The sequence below is a fragment of the Triticum urartu genome, chromosome 4, assembly GCF_003073215.2.
Source record: "Triticum urartu cultivar G1812 chromosome 4, Tu2.1, whole genome shotgun sequence".
Taxonomy (NCBI): domain Eukaryota; kingdom Viridiplantae; phylum Streptophyta; class Magnoliopsida; order Poales; family Poaceae; genus Triticum; species Triticum urartu.
In genome coordinates, this window is record NC_053025.1 from 238065427 (window position 1) to 238085080 (window position 19654).

The 19654-nt window shown below is 46.7% G+C and overlaps 1 protein-coding gene across 1 annotated transcript; it reads right to left on the minus strand.

Annotated features, from left to right (window-relative positions):
• Nucleotides 1–9480: 9480 nt before the first annotated feature.
• On the minus strand, nt 9481–19352 carry LOC125551384 (putative ubiquitin-like-specific protease 1B). The gene is made up of 9 exons (XM_048714585.1): nt 18591–19352; nt 18108–18187; nt 17925–18018; nt 17717–17815; nt 12584–12676; nt 12385–12504; nt 10645–10748; nt 10250–10322; nt 9481–10070 (listed from the first exon to the last, which is right to left on the minus strand). Exons 1-9 carry the CDS (start codon nt 19212–19214, stop codon nt 10008–10010), a joined length of 1350 nt encoding a protein of 449 aa, XP_048570542.1. The 5' UTR covers nt 19215–19352; the 3' UTR covers nt 9481–10007.
• Nucleotides 19353–19654: the final 302 nt, after the last annotated feature.

The following is a 19654-nucleotide window of genomic DNA, read 5'->3' on the forward strand; positions in this document are numbered from 1 at the left end:
GTACGATCGAGCCCATGTAGGCCCCACCACGAAAACTTAGGACAAAATCTCTATCATATGTGTGTTCTGGCTTATTCCGCAAGCCAATCCTTTGTTTTGTTTTTGAGTTGTGGTATTCGAGTTGCTTCGAAGTCAAATGTTGATTCCATACCTTTCCCAAGCGGTGTTCTCATATTTCTATGTGAATACTAATCCTTCTCGATCATCGAGTTTGTCATTTCAATTTCTTCTCAACTGGTGAGCTTCCCTTCAAGTGGATCCGATCACTTCAACACTTGCAAGATCCAATCTCAGTTCTTCTCAACAGTGTTCATTTCATTCGTACCAAGTTGCCTTTGTTTTTCCCGCGCACCCACCCCTTTTATTCAAGGAATCCGATGTCTTAATCAAGTATCCTTTTATTCTTGTGAAGTCTCTCCATCATTTTCCGTCAATATTCCTATCCGGTGATTCTCATGAAGATCCTAACGGAACCTCAAGTTCATCATACCAACTTGTAACGCCCTCGATGCGGCTATATCTCCCACGTGTCGAAGCACGACTTAGAGGCATAACCGCATTGAAAGCAATGTCGCAAGTGAGGTAATCTTCACACAACCCATGTAATACATAAGGGAAAAATATACATAGTTGGCTTACAATCGCCACTTCACACAATACATGAATAAAGCATTACATCATCCAGATACAATCAAGGTCCGACTACGGAACCAAAATAAAAGAAGACTACCCCAAATGCTACACAGATCCCCGATCTCCCAACTGGGCTCCACTACTGATCAACTGGAAAACGGAACAACATAAAGAACACGGTCTTCATAGAGCTCCTCCTTGAGCATGTTGCGTCATCTGCACGGTTCAACGGCACCTGCAAGCTGGTTTTGGAAGTATCTGTGAGTCATGGGGACTCAGCAATCTCACACCCTCGCGATCAAGACTATTTAAGCTTATAGGTAAGGTAAAAGGTATGAGGTGGAGCTGACAGCAAGCGACTAGCATATATGGTGGCTAACATATGCAAATGAGAGCGGGAAGAGAAGGCAAAAGCACGGTCAAACAACTATGATCAAGAAGTGATCCTAGAACGACCTACGTCAAGCATTACTCCAACACCGTGTTCACTTCCCGGACTCCGCCGGAAAGAGATCGTCACGGTAACACACGCGGTTGATGCATTTTAGTTAAGTTAAGTTTCAGGTTTTCTACAACCGGACATTAACAAATTCCCATCTGCCCATAACCGCGGGCACGGCTTTCGAAAGTTCAAATCCCTTAGGGGTGTCCCAACTTAGCCCATCACAAGCTCTCACGGTTAACGAAGGATTCCTTCTCCCAAGACATTCTGATCAGGCTCGGCATCCCGGTTACAAGACATCCTCGACAATGGTAAAACAAGACCAGCAAAGCCACCCAGATGTGCCGACAAATCCCGATAGGAGCTGCACATATCTCGTTCTCGGGGCACACCGAATGAGCCAGACGTCGGGTGGGCCAGCCCAGAGTTGCCCCTGGTAGCTCCGGACATCGCTCAGTTTGGACCAACGCTTAGAGAAGCACTGGCCCGGGGGGGTTAAAATAAAGATGACCCTTGGGTTGGCCGACCCAAGGGAAAGAAAATGCTAGGTGGCAAATGGTAAAACCAATGTTGGGCCTTGCTGGAGGAGTTTTATTCAAGGCGAATTGTCAAGGGGTTCCCATTATAACCCAACCGTGTAAGGAACGCAAAATCCGGGAACATAACACCGATATGACGGAAACTAGGGCGGCAAGAGTGGAACAAAACACCAGGCATAAGGCCGAGCCTTCCACCCTTTACCAAGTATATAGATGCATTAATTAAATAAGTAATCCCCTCCGAAATTTGCGGTCTAACCCGAGCCTTCCTCTACCTCGCGCCACCGGACATGTCCACTCCGCCGCCGGACGCGTCCACCCCGCTGCCACATCACTCCAGCCAATCAGTGACCGCCACCTCAGCATCGCCGCTGCCCCGAGCCACTCACGGCGCGCCACCTGTCCGCGCCGCCTCCCACTAACGCGCTGGCCACCCGGGGCCCAGATCCGGCCCGCCCGGGGCCGAACCGGGCCGCACCGGGCTCTCTCTCCGCCGCCACTCGCCCCGGCTGCCCGAAGCCGTGCCGCCGCCACGAACTTCGCCGGCGCCCCGAGCCGCTCGCCAGCGGCGAGCCTCGCCCCACCAACCGCCGACGCCCCCCTCTCCTGCTTCGCCTGCCCCGCCGCGGCTCGCGCCGCCACCGAAGCTCGGCGCGCCTCCAGCCGCATCCCCGCCGCCTGTGCCACCCGACGCCGCCATGCCTTCGCCGCGCCGCCTCCCGCGCCATGGCCGCCGCACCGCGCCGCCTTCCTCCGGTAGCTCCTGCGCTGTCTCGCCATTCGTGTCCTTCGGACCTCACCGGAGTTCGGACCTCGCCGGGATCCTCTGCCACGCCGCCGGATCAAGCTCCTCCGGCCACCAGCAGCTCCCTCCTCCGGCCTCCTCCTCGTCTCTGACCTCCTTCTCCGTCTCCGGCGCAACTCCGGCCAACTCCGGCGAGATTTCGTCGGGATGGACGAGATCCACCCATCCCTCCAACCAAACGGCCGGATCTGTCCCGTACCGCGCCGTCCCGCTCCGCTCGATCCCGCGTTGACTTTTTGCGGAGGTAAAATTTCACTAAGTCCCCGAAGTTTCCAGATTCATGTGCCCTTGTTCATCATGCCATAACTCCGCACCCGTTACTCCGATTTGTGCGTGTAGCATATCAAAATGTTCGTCTCGAAGAGTACATCATTTCTTCTCATTGCATCATTTTCATTTGAGCTCATCTTGATGCCCGAAATGCTGTTGGAAGAGGGCTATGTGATGAATTTGTCAGATCTGTTTCAGCAAATAGCCTTTTGTCATTTTTGCCATGATTAGTGTGTGCATGCTATGATCCTGAGCTCTACATGTGTTTTGTAGAATGCCATGCCATCTTTACAAGGTGTATGCCATGTATTTTTGTGATATTTGTGGTGACTAGCACAAGCATGCAAAGTAGCTTACTCGTTGATGTCTTCCGGTGGTTCGCTCAATACCTTCCCAAGTTGGCGCGATATCTATCTTAATCCTTTCTTCGAGAATAAGTTGTGTGCCAAATCCATTTGCTCGTCATCAATTAAATTGGTGAAGGATACGCATAACGTAATTCTTATTCTTGTTCATCCAAGTGATTCAATCCCTTATTCCGGAGGTTCATCAAATTCCTGATTTCAATTGTTTCATCTTCTCTTTTTCCCGGAGTTCCAACCTTTTTTTTATTTTCACCACGGAGATCCATCAAATCATTGCAAGGATTCACCTTGTGTTTTCAACTTCTCTTTCCTTCCGTTTGATCATTCTTTTGTTTGACGGAGTTCTTCATGAAGGTTCTACATGATGGTTCATCAAGGATTTAATTCCTTCTCGAAGTGTTCATCAAGATTCTTTTTAGAGGAGCTCAAGCTTTCTTCATATTGCAATCCGGAGTGCAATTCTTTCTACCGTATCATTGGAGGTGGTATTATGTCATTCTTGATAATTTGAGTTCATGTTTCATGATTCACATGTTGTTAAGAATGAGGTATTTTAAATCCCTCAATCTATTCATTGGAGCTAACTTGGGTTATTTTTCACCTAAAACCTTCCCTAAGGATTGTTGCTATTTATGGTGCTTTTAAATGACACAAGCTCTTCATTTATCCTTCAAGTGAATTAAGCTTCTCATCTCCTTGTTCATATCAATCCAGTCTATTGTTTCCGTTAGTGGCAGAATTTCACCTCATAGTTTTGAGATGTTCTCCATAAGCCCACTACAACCTTGTTCTTTTCGTTGTTGGTTTTTAACAACTCCGTTCGACCCTTCTCCTAAGGATGCCTTTTCAAGCTCTTTTGTAGTAGAAGCTGGCATTTTCTTCTCCATTCTTTTTTTCAATTATCTATCTTCTATTTCTTTCTTTCGGAGGCATTGTGATGTTGCTCTCTTCAACCCATCTTCTTGTTTTGTCAGGATCGTGCTCTTTTCATGCTTATCCTATTTAACCAGAGTGTTGTGCCCCTTTGCTCAATCTCTTTCATTTTATCAAGTCTTCCATCTCTTTTCAACCGGAGTGCTACCCAAATCGGTCCTTTCTTTTCCTCTTTCTTAACGGAGTGCTTTCAACTTTGTTCATCGCCGTTGCTTGCTTTCTTTCAATTTTTGTAACCTTTTCAAGGTTCTTTGGTTTCACTCGTTTGTCAAAGAAACAACTTAGTTTTACCTCTCCTCTTCCTCTTCCTTTTCCCTCCGGTGCAATTCTAGATCTCGGGACGAGATCCTCTCATAGTGGTGGAGTGTTGTAACGCCCCGAGACCGATGTGCCAGGTGTCTTCCAGTTATTCGCTGTTGTTACCTTGTCATTGCTTGCGTGTCATGCATCTCATATCATGTCATCATGTGCATCGCATTTGCATACATGTTCGTCTCATGCATCCGAGCATTTTCCCCGTTGTCCGTTTTGCAATCCGGCGCTCCTATGTCACCCGGTGTCCCTTTCTACCTCTTTTCGTGTGCGGGTGTTAAACGTTATCGGATTGGACCGAGACTTGCCAAGCAGCCTTGGTTTACTACCGATAGACCGCCTGTCAAGTTTCGTGCCATTTGGACTTCGTTTGATGCTCCAACGGTTAATCGAGGGACCGAAAAGGCCTCGTGTGTGTTGCAGCCCAACACCCTTCCAAAGTGGCTCAAAACCCACCTAAACCTCCTCCATCATCTAGAGCGTTCGATCATGATCGCGTGGCCAGAAACCGCACCTCGTTTGGAGCTTCCTAGCTCCCTCTACCTCTATAAATAGACCCCTTCATTTTCGTTTTCGGATCTTTTCCCCGAAACCCTAGCCATCTCCCTCCTCGCGCCGCCGGACACGTCAATCCCGCACCGGACATGTCCGTCGGACGCGTCACTCTGGCGAATCAGCGCATGCCACGTCACTCCGCCGCCGCTCCCCTCCACTCGTGCGCCGCCACCTCAGCCTTCCTCTGCAACGCGCCCGCCACGGCCCGCGGAGCCCAGGGGGGCCCGCCCGGCCCGGACCGCCAGCGCCGCCGCCCCGACGCGCGCGCGAGGAGCCTCGCGCGCCTCCGTACGCCGCCGCCTCCATTGCCGGCGCAGCCGCCCGCCGCCGCCACCGCGAGCTCCGGCCGCCGCCTCCGCCCTGCTCCGCCACCACGCCGCCTTCTCCACCCTCGCCGGCCACCGTTGCGCCTCGCCGCACCACCGACCTCGGCTTCCGCGCGCGCGCCGCCGCGGAGCACCTCGCCGGCGCCCCACTCTTCCGCTCCGGCCCGACCCTCCTCCGGCTTCCTCCCCGTACTCATCTCCGGTGAGCCTAGCCGGCGAACCTCGAACCGCGAGCCGCCCCGATCTGGATCTGAGATCTGGAATCTCAGAGGTTGACTTTTCTTCCCTAAACCCTAATTATTTTGCCTCCTTCATCAGTGCATAACTCTGCCATCGTAGCTCCGATTCGCGCGTGTAGCATATCAAAATGTTCGTCTCGACGAGTACATCATTTCATCTCATTGCATCATTTTCATTTGAGCTCATCTTGATGCCCGAAATGTCGTTGGAAGAGGGCTATGTGAGGAATATTTCAGATCTGTTTCAGCAAATGGCCTTTTGTCATTTTTGCCATGATTTATGTGTGCATGCTAAGATCCTGAGCTCTACATGTGTTTTGTTATATGCCATGCCATCTTTACAGGGGTGCTTGCCATGTATTTTTGTGATCTTTGTAGTGACTAGCACAAGCATGCAAAGTAGCTTACTCGGTAATGCTGATTTCAGGGACTTAGTTTTTCACTAAGTCATTGTCCTGATATTGTTTTTATGTCATATGTTCATGTTGCTTCCTAGTGATCCATGCCTCTTTTGAGTATGATCATTAAGGATGTTTTGTTAATATTGTGGTGCTCTATCCATCCATGTCTTTGTTTGCATTTATGGAGCACCCTAGCTTGAGTCAATCGAGCTCTACTTTTGTTATAGAATGTTCCTGGTAGATTGTTAACATGTTTAGCGATTTTGCCAAGCTTATTGTTGCTCCGTGCATGCTATGTTGTTGTTCTTGCCATGTATGCTATTTGATGGGTGTATGCTTAGTTTGTGATGCAATGCCTCGTAGTGAGTGCATCGAGCTCGTAAACATGCCTACTTGTTAATCTGTTTTGCATGCTCCAGTTTTTCACTAAGTCTGGATCTGTTTATGTTTTTGCTATGTTCGCATGCTTGCAATTGTATTCTCTGATCCCTTTTGGCTCATGGTCACTAAGGGACTTTTGTCATATGCTTTCAGTAGCTTCATGCCATGCCTTGCTTTGCCATGATATGTTCCTGTAGCATGTAGTTTGCATGCCCTTAAGATTGCTTCCTGAGGATAATTCCTGATATGCTGTTAATTTCACTAAGTCTGAAACCTGTTATTATTTGCATTTTTGCCATGCTTGTTTGAACTTGCTATTGAGTGAATTAGCCGTAGCTCAGTGTTCATCTTTTGTCAAACATCTTGAGTGGATCCCTGCCATGTATTTTGTTGCCATATTTGAGTGTTGTAGCATATTTATCTTGATGCATTTAGTTGGTCACTTGCTATTTATCGCAGACCGGTGCCATATTTGTTTTGCTTGCCATTTCCAAACCGTGCATCCGATTCCGGTGATCCTTATATCGATTTCGACCGAAATCAACTCCTCTTTCCAGTGGCACTCTTGGATTTCCAAGTTGAGGCCAGGTTCAATCATTCCTTTCCAAATCATGCATATGCACCGCATACCGCATACCGCATATCATGTCATGTTCATGTGTTGGTTGTTTACTATGTTGTGTGCTTCTTTCCGGTGTTGCTTCTTCGGGTTGGTTCCGGTAACATCGCGTTTGTGAGGACCCGTTCGACTACGTCCGTTTATCTTCTTCATGGGCTCGTTCTTCTTTCCTTGCGGGATTTCAGGCAAGATGACCATACCCTCGAAATCACTTCTATCTTTGCTTGCTATATGCTCACTCTTTTGCTATGCCTATGCTGCGATACCTACCACTTGCTTATCATGCCTCCCATATTGTTGAGCCAAGCCTCTAACCCACCTTGTCCTAGCAAACCGTTGTTTGGCTATGTTACCGCTTTGCTCAGCCCCTCTTATAGCGTTGTTAGTTGCAGCTGAAGATTGGAGCTTGTTCCATGTTTGGAACATGGATATTTTGTTGGGATATCACAATATCTCTTATTTAATTAATGCATCTATATACTTGGTAAAGGGTGGAAGGCTCGGCCTTATGCTTGGTGTTTTGTTCCACTCTTGCCGCCCTAGTTTCCGTCATATCGGTGTTATGTTCCCGGATTTTGCGTTCCTTACACGGTTGGGTTATAATGGGAACCCCTTGACAGTTCGCTTTGAATAAAACTCCTCCAGCAAGGCCCAACCTTGGTTTTACCATTCGCCACCTAGCCTCTTTTTCCCTTGGGTTAGGCCAGCCCAAGGGTCATCTTTATTTTAACCCCCCCCCCCCAGGCCAGTGCTTGTCTAAGTGTTGGTCCAAACTGAGCGATGTCCGGAGCTACCAGGGGCAACTCTGGGCTGGCCCACCCGACGTCTGGCTCATCCGGTGTGCCCTGAGAACAAGATATGTGCAGCTCCTATCGGGATTTGTCGGCACATCTGGGTGGCTTTGCTGGTCTTGTTTTACCATTGTCGAAATGTCTTGTAACTGGGATGCCGAGTCTGATCGGATTGTCTTGGGAGAAGGAATATCCTTCATTGACCGTGAGAACTTGTGATGGGCTAAGTTGGGACACCCCTGCAGGGATTTAAACTTTCGAAAGCCGTGCCCGCGGTTATGGGCAGATGGGAATTTGTTAATGTCCGGTTGTAGAAAACCTGAAACTTAACTTAATTAAAATGCATCAACCGCGTGTGTAACCGTGATGGTCTCTTCTCGGCGGAGTCCGGGAAGTGAACACGGTGTTGGAGTAATGCTTGACGTAGGTTGTTCTAGGATCACTTCTTGATCATAGTTTCTCGATCGTGCTTTGCCTTCTCTTCTCGCTCTCTTTTGCATATATGTTAGCCACCATATATGCTAGTCGCTTGCTGTAGCTCCACCTCATACCTTTTACCCTTCCTATAAGCTTAAATAGTCTTGATCGCGAGGGTGTGAGATTGCTAAGTCCCCGTGACTCACAGATACTTCCAAAACCAGTTTGCAGGTGCCGATGTTACCGAGCAGGTGACGCAACCAAGCTCAAGGAGGAGCTCGATGAAGATCTTGTCCTTTGTGTTGTTCCGTTTCCAGTTGATCAGTAGTGGAGCCCAGTTGGGACGATCGGGGATCTGTGTAGCTTTTGGGGTAGTTTTCTTTTATTTTGGTTCCGTAGTTGGACCTTGATTGTATCTGGTTGATGTAATGCTTATTCATGTATTGTGTGAAGTGGCGATTGTAAGCCAACTATGTACCTTTTCCCTTATGTATTACATGGGTTGTGTGAAGATTACCTCACTTGCGACATTGCTTTCAATGCGGTTATGCCTCTAAGTCGTGCTTCGACACGTGGGAGATATAGCCGCATCGAGGGCGTTACAAGTCGAACCAGCTCTGCCCCTATGTACTGACGACCTTGATGTTCCTGTGGAAGTGCTTCAGTCCCGTTGGCGCGCGCATCGGGGCTCCGTCATCGAGCAAGTTCAACTACGCTGGTCCGGAACGGCAGCTACCGGCATAACCTGGGAAGACAAGGAAGCGCTTCGCGCTCGTTTTCCCCACGCGGCGGCTTGGGGCAAGCCGCACGTCAAGAAGAGGGGGATGTCAGCGCCCCTGACAAGATGGGACCATCCACAGGAGCTCAAGGGGCCAACGATGCACGGGCCAAGCGTCCACGAGTTGCCAACCCACGAGTCAGCGGGCCGGACTGGGTAACCGCGGTCCAACTCCTTCCTCCTACTACTTAACTTGCATCGCTGGGAGAGAACCATCCAGAGGATCAGGCACCCAGCGGCTTGGCTACCTACTACCGTTCCCCATTTCACATGAACCCTAGCCACAACACATGCAATCGAGTTGTAACCGCCACCTAAATCATATTCCTGTGAGAATTGTTGCCAAGTAATCGAGAGTCTAGTTCGTGCCTATCAAAGTCGGAGTCATCGAGTCTCGAGAGGATGACGATGACACCTACTCCCTCCGTTCTAAATTACTCGTTGCCGAAATAAAAGTATCTAGAACTAAAATACATCTAGATATACCCATATCTATGACAAGTAATTCGGAACGGAGGGAGTAGATGACTACGACACATAATTCTTCTCAGAGGCGGGTGTCAAGTTTTTGTGTCAGTGCCCATGTAACTTGGCACTGCCGTGGACAATATTGCGCATGTGTTTGTTATGTGGTTTTAGTCCGGTTTTCCAGAGCAAACAGCACAAAAAGATACGACTGATATTTTGGCCACGATGCCTTATTTGGGATTATTTGTCTGAAAACTAAGCTGCCACTACAATTACCAAAACTCTACATGAGCGATCAAATGTCACTGCGGTGAATAGATACAGAAATCGGACCAAAACTTCAGATTTTTTTGCCATCAAAGCTAACAAAACAGGAAAAAGAATTTTTCCAACTCTGAAACAAAAGCGAGTTAACAGAAGACGCCACTGGTTTAATACTAGGCTTCTCTAAGTTACAAAAAAAAATCTCAAAACCCTACTCAAGATTTCTTTCCTTTTTCCTGCTCCTGCCAATCAAATCCATATATAGAAGAGCTTTACAGAAATTTGTTAGCATCGGCATCCTTCAACGCCAGCAGTTATAGGTCACGATCGACAATTCTTCAGTTTCTCAGGGGAATGGACATTTTCTATCTTTGCCATCAACATCCAAGAGTGAAGGCACAGTTTTGGAGAATGGCCCAATAATTAATATTTGCAGAACTTAATTGTCTTTATTTTCCAAAGAGAAGACTTAGTCAGCCCTTAGTCTTAAGATTTCCTTAGCTGTTCTCCTCCGAAAGTATTCCATGTGTTCCTGCAGTTCACAAACTAATGTGCATAAGCATTCATACCATATAATCACCTTAAGATAGACCAGCTTCCGCCATTTTATACTTTAGCCCCAATGTGTATGCATCAATCTAGAATAAGCATCTCCATACAGTCCCAGAAACAAATCCAGTGCTAAATTTTTGGCAGATCAAATTTACTCACCTGACCAAAAGATAAGCCGACTCCTCTGCTGTGGAAATCAATGTACTTGAGCATAAACATACCACAATCCCACCTGAAATAATTGAAGACTCATCAAAATTGATCTTTAAGTTTAAAACATACTTTGTGCACGACCAGCCAACTAAACATGGATTTCAAAGAAAGGACATATACAGATGGTGCATATGTACTACTACCTCCGATCCATAAAAAGTGACGCAGTTTTGAACTAACTCCAGTTCAAAACTAGTTCAAAACCGTGACACTTATTTTGGATCAGAGGGAGTAAATGATACTAATACTCAACAAATTATGGTTACAGGAACTGAAAGCGGATATTACCCATAAATAGTGAGTTTACACATTAAATGATCATTAGTGTAAACAAGACGTACCCATTCTCTTGTAAAGGAATACGATCAATAGATTCTTTGGTCCAAGAACTTATGTCAATCTCTTTATTACTCTTGTCCTTCACTTCATCCACAATATATCTAGCCTGTATATGGAGTAAAGAAGAAACACCATTACATTACTCAATTTATAAGCAAGAATTAGACGGAAATGCCTAATGGAGATAGTATTATTTAGTACTTCTAGCAGATAGAAAGAACCAAGATCAGGTGAATTCTCCCAGAGCATAGCACATGTGCAGAGGCCCATAAACATATGGTTTCCCCCTAATTTAACATTTGACATTTGGAAGAGGTGCACCAATAGTTTTACTTAAGTTAAACTAAAAAAATGTTATTTATATATTTAACTAACTTTCATGAAAAATAAGCACTCCCAAATTGGAATGGAACCAGGGTGCATTTGATTCATCTACTGCCAGCTGTTCGCCCTTTTCATCTAAAAAATAACTCCCTGCTTTCTTTTTACATCATGTATGACTTTTCAAAGTCTTTAGCATGCTACTTTTGAACTTCCCATTACGATGTATTAGTGGAATTAACATATACTTTTTAATGATAAATCTAATGATTCAATTTTATAGCTAGTCTAAAAATTAATAAATCTAAACAGTCAAATTTAGAAAGTTCTCTTTGCAAGGAAATCTTTAAAAAGTTCGACAACAAGGATTCTAGTAAGTAAAAAAAGAATAGAGGCAGTACATAAAAATTCAGTTCTAACGCAGAACTCCCTCCTCCCAACCCTATCCGTCATCCAAAGCCTTCTTCACACCGCTGCCACGGTCCCCATCTTATCGCCCATCCAGCAGTCTCGTCGGCGGCAAGAGGAGTGAGGACCTGTCCACTTCATTTTCCTTAGTTCTAGTAGGGTTTTTTTTACTAGGTTGGTTTCCTGGTGACATTGGCCGAGTGGTGGCGAGTGGTGATGATGGCGCATTGGAATAAGGTCTTTCCAGCCTCTCCCTACCTCGACGTCATCCAATTTGACGCCGACGAAGGGCCTGTGAGGGTAGGTGTTGCCATATCCATTGGCTCTTCAGATCTTGGCAGTTGGTGCGTCAATCAAGGGAAGCTGTTGGTCGCATCTTGGTGTGGCGACTTCGGCATCTTCTTTTGATTTGTTCGACAAAGGGCCTATGAGGGTAGGTGTTGCCGTATCTCGCTCTCTACGGATCTTGGCAGTTGGTGTGTCAATCATGAGAAGCTGTTGGTTGGATCTTGGTGTGGCAATTTCGGCATCTTCTTTTGATTTGTCGCCCGGTTTCTCCAACCCTATGGACTCGTGGTGAAGAATTGTAAGCCTGTGCTGCGTGGGGTGACGACCCAACCGATGTTCCTTCAGCGGTTTCTTCGTTTCAAGCGGTGAGTGGCTATTGTGGTCTTCAAAGCCTAGTATGGAGAGGGCGTTTGCAGGTGTCTGTTTCCTTTGTTGTCGGTTCAGTGCAATTTTCAATATCCGGAGGGTGGAGTACTATCGAAGGAAGATGACTAGTATTATTTTCAATGTAGTTTTATTTTACTGGTCATTTTGCGTCCAATTGCCTATCCCAACTTCTTTGGGACTGAAGGTTTTCTTGTTGTTGTTGTTGTTGCCCTTGTACTAGCTACTGTTACCAATTGTCTTTCCATTGTACTAGCTACTGTTTTCCTTGATAATTATCAGATCTAACATGCCCTTTGGGTGTCTTTTCTGGAAGAAAAAATATGAAAAAAGGAAGTTACCAGCATTTCGTATACACGAAGATCATCGCCGCCAAGAGAATCAAGATATTGTACTGTCTTCGCCTTCATGTTTATAATTGCCAAACACCAATGCACATTTTGATGTACGGGGACAAAGATCTGCAAAGTAAATTCTGAACATAAGAAATAAGCACGTGCAGTAACAATAGAAAATTAAAGAACACAGCATCCACTTTACTTTATCACATTCAATGAGCTCATAACCCAACTTCCTGGAGGTAGTCCATCTTTTTACAGATTTGTAGTCATATCCAGTTTTTCCACAAGCAAGCTGAGCAAGAATTCAGAAAATAAACAGGGCTGAATTAGATGGTAATCAATTTTATCCAAATGAAAATCAAGGCTGAAATGCATGATATCTAGTCTAATTTCCAATGAAAGGTCTCAAAATCAAGTAACAACACAACAAAAGGAACCAAATAAGGCAGACAGAGAACTACTCTCCATTCAAAAATGTGTGTGTCCATGGCATGCATGAAGTGAAACTTTCCTGATTGTGACTACTCAGGAGGGCAATCTAATGTATTCCAAACAGATGCCCCAAGTAAAAAATTCAAATTAGGAAACCCAGGAGGTCAATCATGGTATATTCAAACATCCTAATATCAATGACCAAAGATGTATCTATAATGGTCACACAAAAGTGACATAAGTATAATTTAGCTTAAAAAAATAGATGTTTCCACAGTATATTACGAGGCCGTGAGTCCTTGATAATATTACAAGAATTTGTGGCCAAACAGATACTTTTGAACCACATCTATACTCACATAAAAATCTCAGTTAGTGATGATGGTGTGAGGTGCACCTGCCATCTATGATTTCAGACCATCAGATTTCCATCTAACGCGTGCAAATGCAAGGCATGGCACATTTGCAGAAACATGCCCGCCACTCTGCCCAAATTTTCACGGAACTGCTTGATCTTTCCCGTCCAACCCCAATCCCCATCCCTTCCCAGCTCAAGCCGCCCACCTCCTGACCTCTAGGCCTACGACTCCGTATCCATCAACACCTAAAAGGCTAGAACCGCCGCCGCCGCCGCCGCCGGCCCCTCCACCGGCCACCTGTGTGCCAATGCCCCCTCCATCTAGCCACCATCCACATCTGCGCCGCCTACAACGCCCCATTCTTCTGCGCCTCCGCCCCTAGCTCGCCCATCCAAAGCTTATCTCCGTCGTCCCGAGCAAGCCACCAAACCTACAAACGAGATGCTCGATTTTTCTGCCCTCCGTATACGAGGGTGCCAAGCTGCCGGATCTGGTGGAAATCACCCCAATCCCAGGGTGAGCTCATATGGCAGCTGGCTCGAGTTAGTCTACAGACCTCCACGGCCACTACACATGAGTTGACCGACACCTAGCCAGGCCGCCACGTATGCGGATGCACAGCTCGTGGATCCAATGGAGCTGGCCCCAATACCAGCATCAGCTCGTCCCGCCGCTGCCCCTAAATCGCCTACAGGCTGCCGCAGGAGTCACTCACGTGGTCGGATTAACAACCTGGTCGTCAACTTCCCTCCAGGTATTCTCTACGTCCAGTTACATCAGTGCGTTCTTGCTGAGTTGAGATAGAGCAGTTAATTATTTCTCTCTGAATATGTGCATATTGAGAAGAAACTACAGAGAGCAGTTTTGTTCTCTGCATTATGTGTATACGGGAGCAGCAACTACCAAAACAGTGGATGATGTGCAGTTAGCAGTTTATTCTTCCTTAAATGCAAGTTAGTGCAAATGTTAAATAATTAGACAGTTCATAATTTGGATTTGCACATTCTTTCCTAGCTAGCTGGTAAGAAATATGATTTATTCGACTAATTGCATCCAGAACTCTTTCTACATAGATGTTATTTCAATGGTCATGGGCTGTGGACGGTGGTTACTACTCATGTCATGGATCGTGGAATCTGACAAATTATGATTTTTGTTTCTAAGTGTTTATTCAAACAATAGATTGTTAAAGTTCAGAAACAGGCAAGTATCCTGTAGCGTGATGGTGTAACATTTGGTATGGTGGTAACTAAAAATTCAGGAGTATTAGACTTTTCATCTTCTAACTTATGTAGGCAGCTGGCTTATGCACAATACTAAGTTGTTCCAAACCCGCCATAAGCATTCTAGCATGAATACCCTCCTAGCAATATCCCCACCTTTTTGTAGGGGAAATCGTTTAAAAACAACCGGATGATTCGCTGGAGGCCACGCGTCGCGGTGGTTCCACGCACGACGCACTGCTTTTCCTCTGGAGCCACTCGTTTCTATCGTTATCTTTTCTCTCACACAGCCAGACCGCCTCGTCTCCTGCCTCGTTCCTTCTCCCACCTCTCTGCCCAACTCCTCCAACCACCGCACTGAGAAGCTGCGCCGGCGCCGCGCGCTGCTGCTGCACCCCTTCGTTTTGCAGCGGGCACCATGCTGCAGACGCCCGCGTTTTGCAGCCGTCCATGGAGGAGCTCTTCAATCCCGTCGCGCAGCTCGCCACCGGCGCTGCAATGGAGCGTGCCTGGGGCTGCAATGAAGCGCCGCCAGAGTCGTTGGAGCTCCGTGCGCGGCTTCAATGGAGCACGGCTGATTTCGTTGGAGCTCCGCGCGCGGCTGCAATGTGGCTTCGTCGGGCCGACGTAACCTCGCCGGTGCTTCAATGGAGCTTCGCCGGTCCGACGACATCTCGCCGGTGCTTCAATGGAGCTTCGCCGGGCCACCGGAACCTCGTCGGTGCTTCAATGGAGCTTCGCCGGGCCGACGGAACCTCGCCAGTGCTTCAATGGAGCTTCGCTAGGCCGACGAACCTCGCCGCTGCTTCAATGGAGCTTCGCTAGGCCGAAAGAAACCTCGCGATTGTTCCAATGGAGCATTCCGGGCCGCCGGAGCATCGTCAGCGTTGCAATGGGGCATTGCCGGGCCGTCAGAGCATCGCCGATGCTTCAAGGGATGGTCACAGCAGCATAGTTGCTGGTGCTGCAATCCCGGAGCTTGCCAGTGCGTAGCGAGCTCGCTGACGTTTTGCTCTGAGATACGGCGACGCGGCCGCTGCAACCTGAGCGCTGCGCTAGTGCAAGCAAGAGTTGATGCTGCAAGTCAGGTAGCTACGGTTCTCGCCGGAGCTATGCGTGTCGTGCCGCGCTGGAGCCTGGAGGCGAGGATTCTGCGTTGCACATGCAGTCGCGACGGAGGAGACACGAGCGTATTGTGATGGCGTGGTTCGGGAAACAAGTGGCCCTAATCAACGCAAATCGACGGCTAGGAAGGCGGCTGATCTTTTCTAAGATCAGCCGGCTGATTCCTAGCAGCCCCCTTTTGTAGGTGCAGAAACTGAAATACTGAGGAAGCACACAGACTTATAAAGCGGGAGTTTTGTTAGACATAAAGAGGAAAGAATATATGTTTTTTGTTGCCCTTCAACATCTAATCTACTTCTGATGAAGAGTAAGAACGTCTCTACATATCAACAACTCCCGCTTCATCTTTGTTAAGCAATGCCTATTTGTGCAATTGACCTCAATACCATGCCTGCCATAACTTTGTGGTCAAATAATTTGTTGGCACCCCAAAATTTAGCAATGATATAGATCGGTTTGGGAATATACTACTATTAGACAAGGATGCCACTTTTATTGCTGAGTTGACATCAAAACTGGACGATGCAAGTCACTGTGTAGTTCTATAAAATGTCTGTCGGCTTTGTTTGATAGGTACATCTCCATCAGTTAGTGTGCATTCCGTATAAAATGCATCGCAAGTGTTGTCAATTGTTTGTTCCTTTGTCTAGGTATACTATGGACCCTCTATAGGCACATTTCCCCCTTTTGCCTAAATATATTACAGAACCTATCAAATGTGCTTTGTGTGGTTAAGATGTGGAGGATGGACTAGCTGGTACGGTCTACCACAGGCGTCATCCTATCCAGCCGTGTGCATCTATCTCCCATGGTAGCAAATTATTTTCGTTGTAGTCTATCTTAGTGCACCAACGGACATTGTGTGTTATCTCTTTTGTGTTTTCTGTGCTTTTTTGTACCATAATTTTCCCAGTGCCAATTATGCATGTGCATACAATACGGTTTGAACCTGTATATACTCTCTTATGTATTCAAGTTTTATATCAAGTACTTTTAATTACGTTTTCCTTTTTTTCCATGTTCTTTCTCTTGGCCGATTGCTGATTGTGATATGTTTGTGGGACTATAATGCACTTAGCAAACTGTTTTAGCAATATTTGGTATTGACTGACACACTTGCAATATTGCAGAATTCTATGCTACAAGGATACAATTAAGTGATTTGGAACGCTAGAATATCAATTTGTTTGAGATGCCATTCACCATCATGTTTACCCATGGGCGGCATGCTACTTCATATAATGCTCACAGACATGGAGAGATGACGATGCATGACATGGAAGGGTGACCGAATAGAAAATGTGCTAGCAGGTTCAGTCAGTAGCCGCCACCCCTACATTGCACAGATTCATGGGGACAAGTATTGGTATTGGCGCATTGTCGTTCTTCTATTATTGATAGTAAAGGTTAGGTTAAAGTGACGTGCTTAATATGTCACTATTTCTAGCAGAGAATGGTGTGTGGGCTGGAGGGTGAAGCACATGTTAAGCGAAGAGGAGCTGAAGACAGAGACTTATTTGGATTATCATTGCAATTACCAAATGTGTGTGTGGAAAGATTTTCTTTGTCACATGCTCTATGCACTACAGGATAGAGCAAGGACTGATAAAGCACAGGAAGCCCTCCTGAAAGGTGAATATGGAGAAGAAACCGTTTGGCTTAGAAGAAGGGGTTTTTAGTTGGAAACCATAGGTTCGACTGTGCTCGACGTGTATTGATCAACAATATAACATCACTTTGATCAATATCTCGGTACATTTTATTATTGTTTTTTAGCAATGTACTCGCTCTTGACTACTCCCTCTGTAACGATCTTATATTTCTTTACAGAGGGAGTACAATTTAAGTAAATAATGTTCCACATCGTCTTTTGTGATTCTGTTGCGTAGCACGGGCATCTTACTAGTAATTTATAAAGTGACAGGCATAAGCAGCATGGAACATACACTAAGTGATAAGCTAATGCATGTCCATAAATTGAGCCAGAACCAAGGTACAACATAGCAACCTTCGAGCACTAACCACAGTATCTAAACCGCTCATCAAGCATATTGCAACTAATCCTAAGTCGGCATGTGATTAGAAGAAATGCAAAAACAAACGAATCCATAGAACACAGGAAAGATATGCAAATATTTAATATGACACTCTGCACATTCAATAGGAGAAAACACAAGGTGCATGTATTCTAACCTTCTTATAAAAAAATGTATTGAAGAAATGGCATTTCAAGAACCTTTTTGGTTCTCTCATTCCCCTCTCCTTTAACAATTCAAGGTACAAATTAATGACCTGAAAACAACAGGAATCACTTTCCCCATTACGCATGAAAATATCAGTGTAAAGCTTACATGTTTGCAATCAGTGAAGATGGTTTAGTACATTTAAGATGAATATTTACCTCATCATTTAACCAGCCATGTGGTCTCAAACACCGAATTTTTTCCCTGCTAACCTCAATGTTAGACGGTTCATGCAGCACCAGGACTTTGCTACTGTAAGAGAAAAGGGGCAATGTTATATTTCTGTACAGAGGAAGTATATAGGAAAGCTTCAAACAAGATGCAATTGTCATCAAACGTACCTTGAACCATTACCATACAAACAATCCTGAACTTCCATTTCATCTTCAGCAGTTATAGGTACAAAGAATTGAGACAGATCCTGAAGACAGATCAACACACATAAATCAAAGGGTTAATGGAGAATATAAGGTTGTCGCGACCAAGCAGGTCAATCAGCCACCCATTAAAGAGAAAAGAAACAGAAGAGGACCACTCAGGTTGCCTCTTTTAAAACTTCATGAAGCAAACCAGATTTGACACCTTCAGATTGCGCGCTATTTCGCTATGCCTTCTCCATTTCTTTCGCAAATTCAATGCATGTTTTTCGATTGGGGCAACACTAGTTTTCTCTAAAGCCTAATGCAAATCCAGTTGGCATATCCCTCATTTATCAATTTGTCCACTCTTGCAACGTGGGTTCCCTTACAGAGCTATCGTCCATGAACGTAATCTTCCTACTCACCCTGCATATACCAACATAAAAAGGCGCCGATAAAACATACCTCCTTAGGCGGCTCAGCCAGCGTCCTCTGCTCCTCAAGCGTCTTCTCCAGAAGAGCCACCCTCCTCTGCTCTTCAAGCGTCTTCTCCAGAAGAGCCACCCTCCTCTGCTCCTCAAGCGTCTTCTCCAGAAGAGCCACCCGGGCGTCGATCTCGCCCAAGCTCTTGTCATTATGTCTCGTCTCCTCGTGGAGATACTTCCAATACGGTTTCACCTTTTCCCGCCGAGGAGGAGGCGGCGCCGCTGCCTTCAAGGCGACCTTCACGGGGTCATCTACTTTCCAATTCCCCGCGACCACCACGCGCCCTGGCTTCACATCGCTATTCTTGGTGAGACACGTGAGATCCGACGGATCCTGCGGCACATCCTTCGACGCACGGACCCAGCCCTTGAGCAGCCTCAGGCCGTTGCCCCATCCCAGCCTGTCGGGGATGCTGCAGATGTAGTCCCACATGTCGAAATCAGCGGATTTGGCTTCCGGCGGGGGCACGAGGAAGCAGTCGGGAACGAGGACGCGCACGCCGCGGCGCTTGCGCTGCTGGCCGCGCCAGTGGTCGTCGAGGCGACCGTCAGCCGGTAGGCAGCGCTTGCGGCAATTAAAGCGGAGTAGTGCGTCCGTGTTCATGGCAGGGACAAGGATGCCAGCGCCATGGAAGGTGGTAGGTCAGCAGCGGGGCATGCTGGAAGCGGAAACCCTAGGTTGGGTTCGTCGGGGGCTAGGGGTTTGAGCCCGAGAAAAATTCACTCACAAAACTTTAGCCGGATGACACTTTGGTACCATTACTTTAAAATACCCATACTACGGTTCATGTACTTACACACAGGGTTCACTTTGATCCGTATGTACAATTTCGTCTATATTCGCTGACTTGGCCGAGTCAGCGGCCGCCAGCTCGCTTTGACCGCCACATAGTCAATCTTAGGGTGAATACTACTCGATCCGGGGTGATTTTGCAAAAACGCCATGCCCACCTTCTCTTTCTCTTCTTTGAGCGCGAGGAATCGGTTTGAGCTACTGAGTGCCCTGCTTGCTGCTGGTTCTTTGATCGTCTGGAGTTTTGAGCT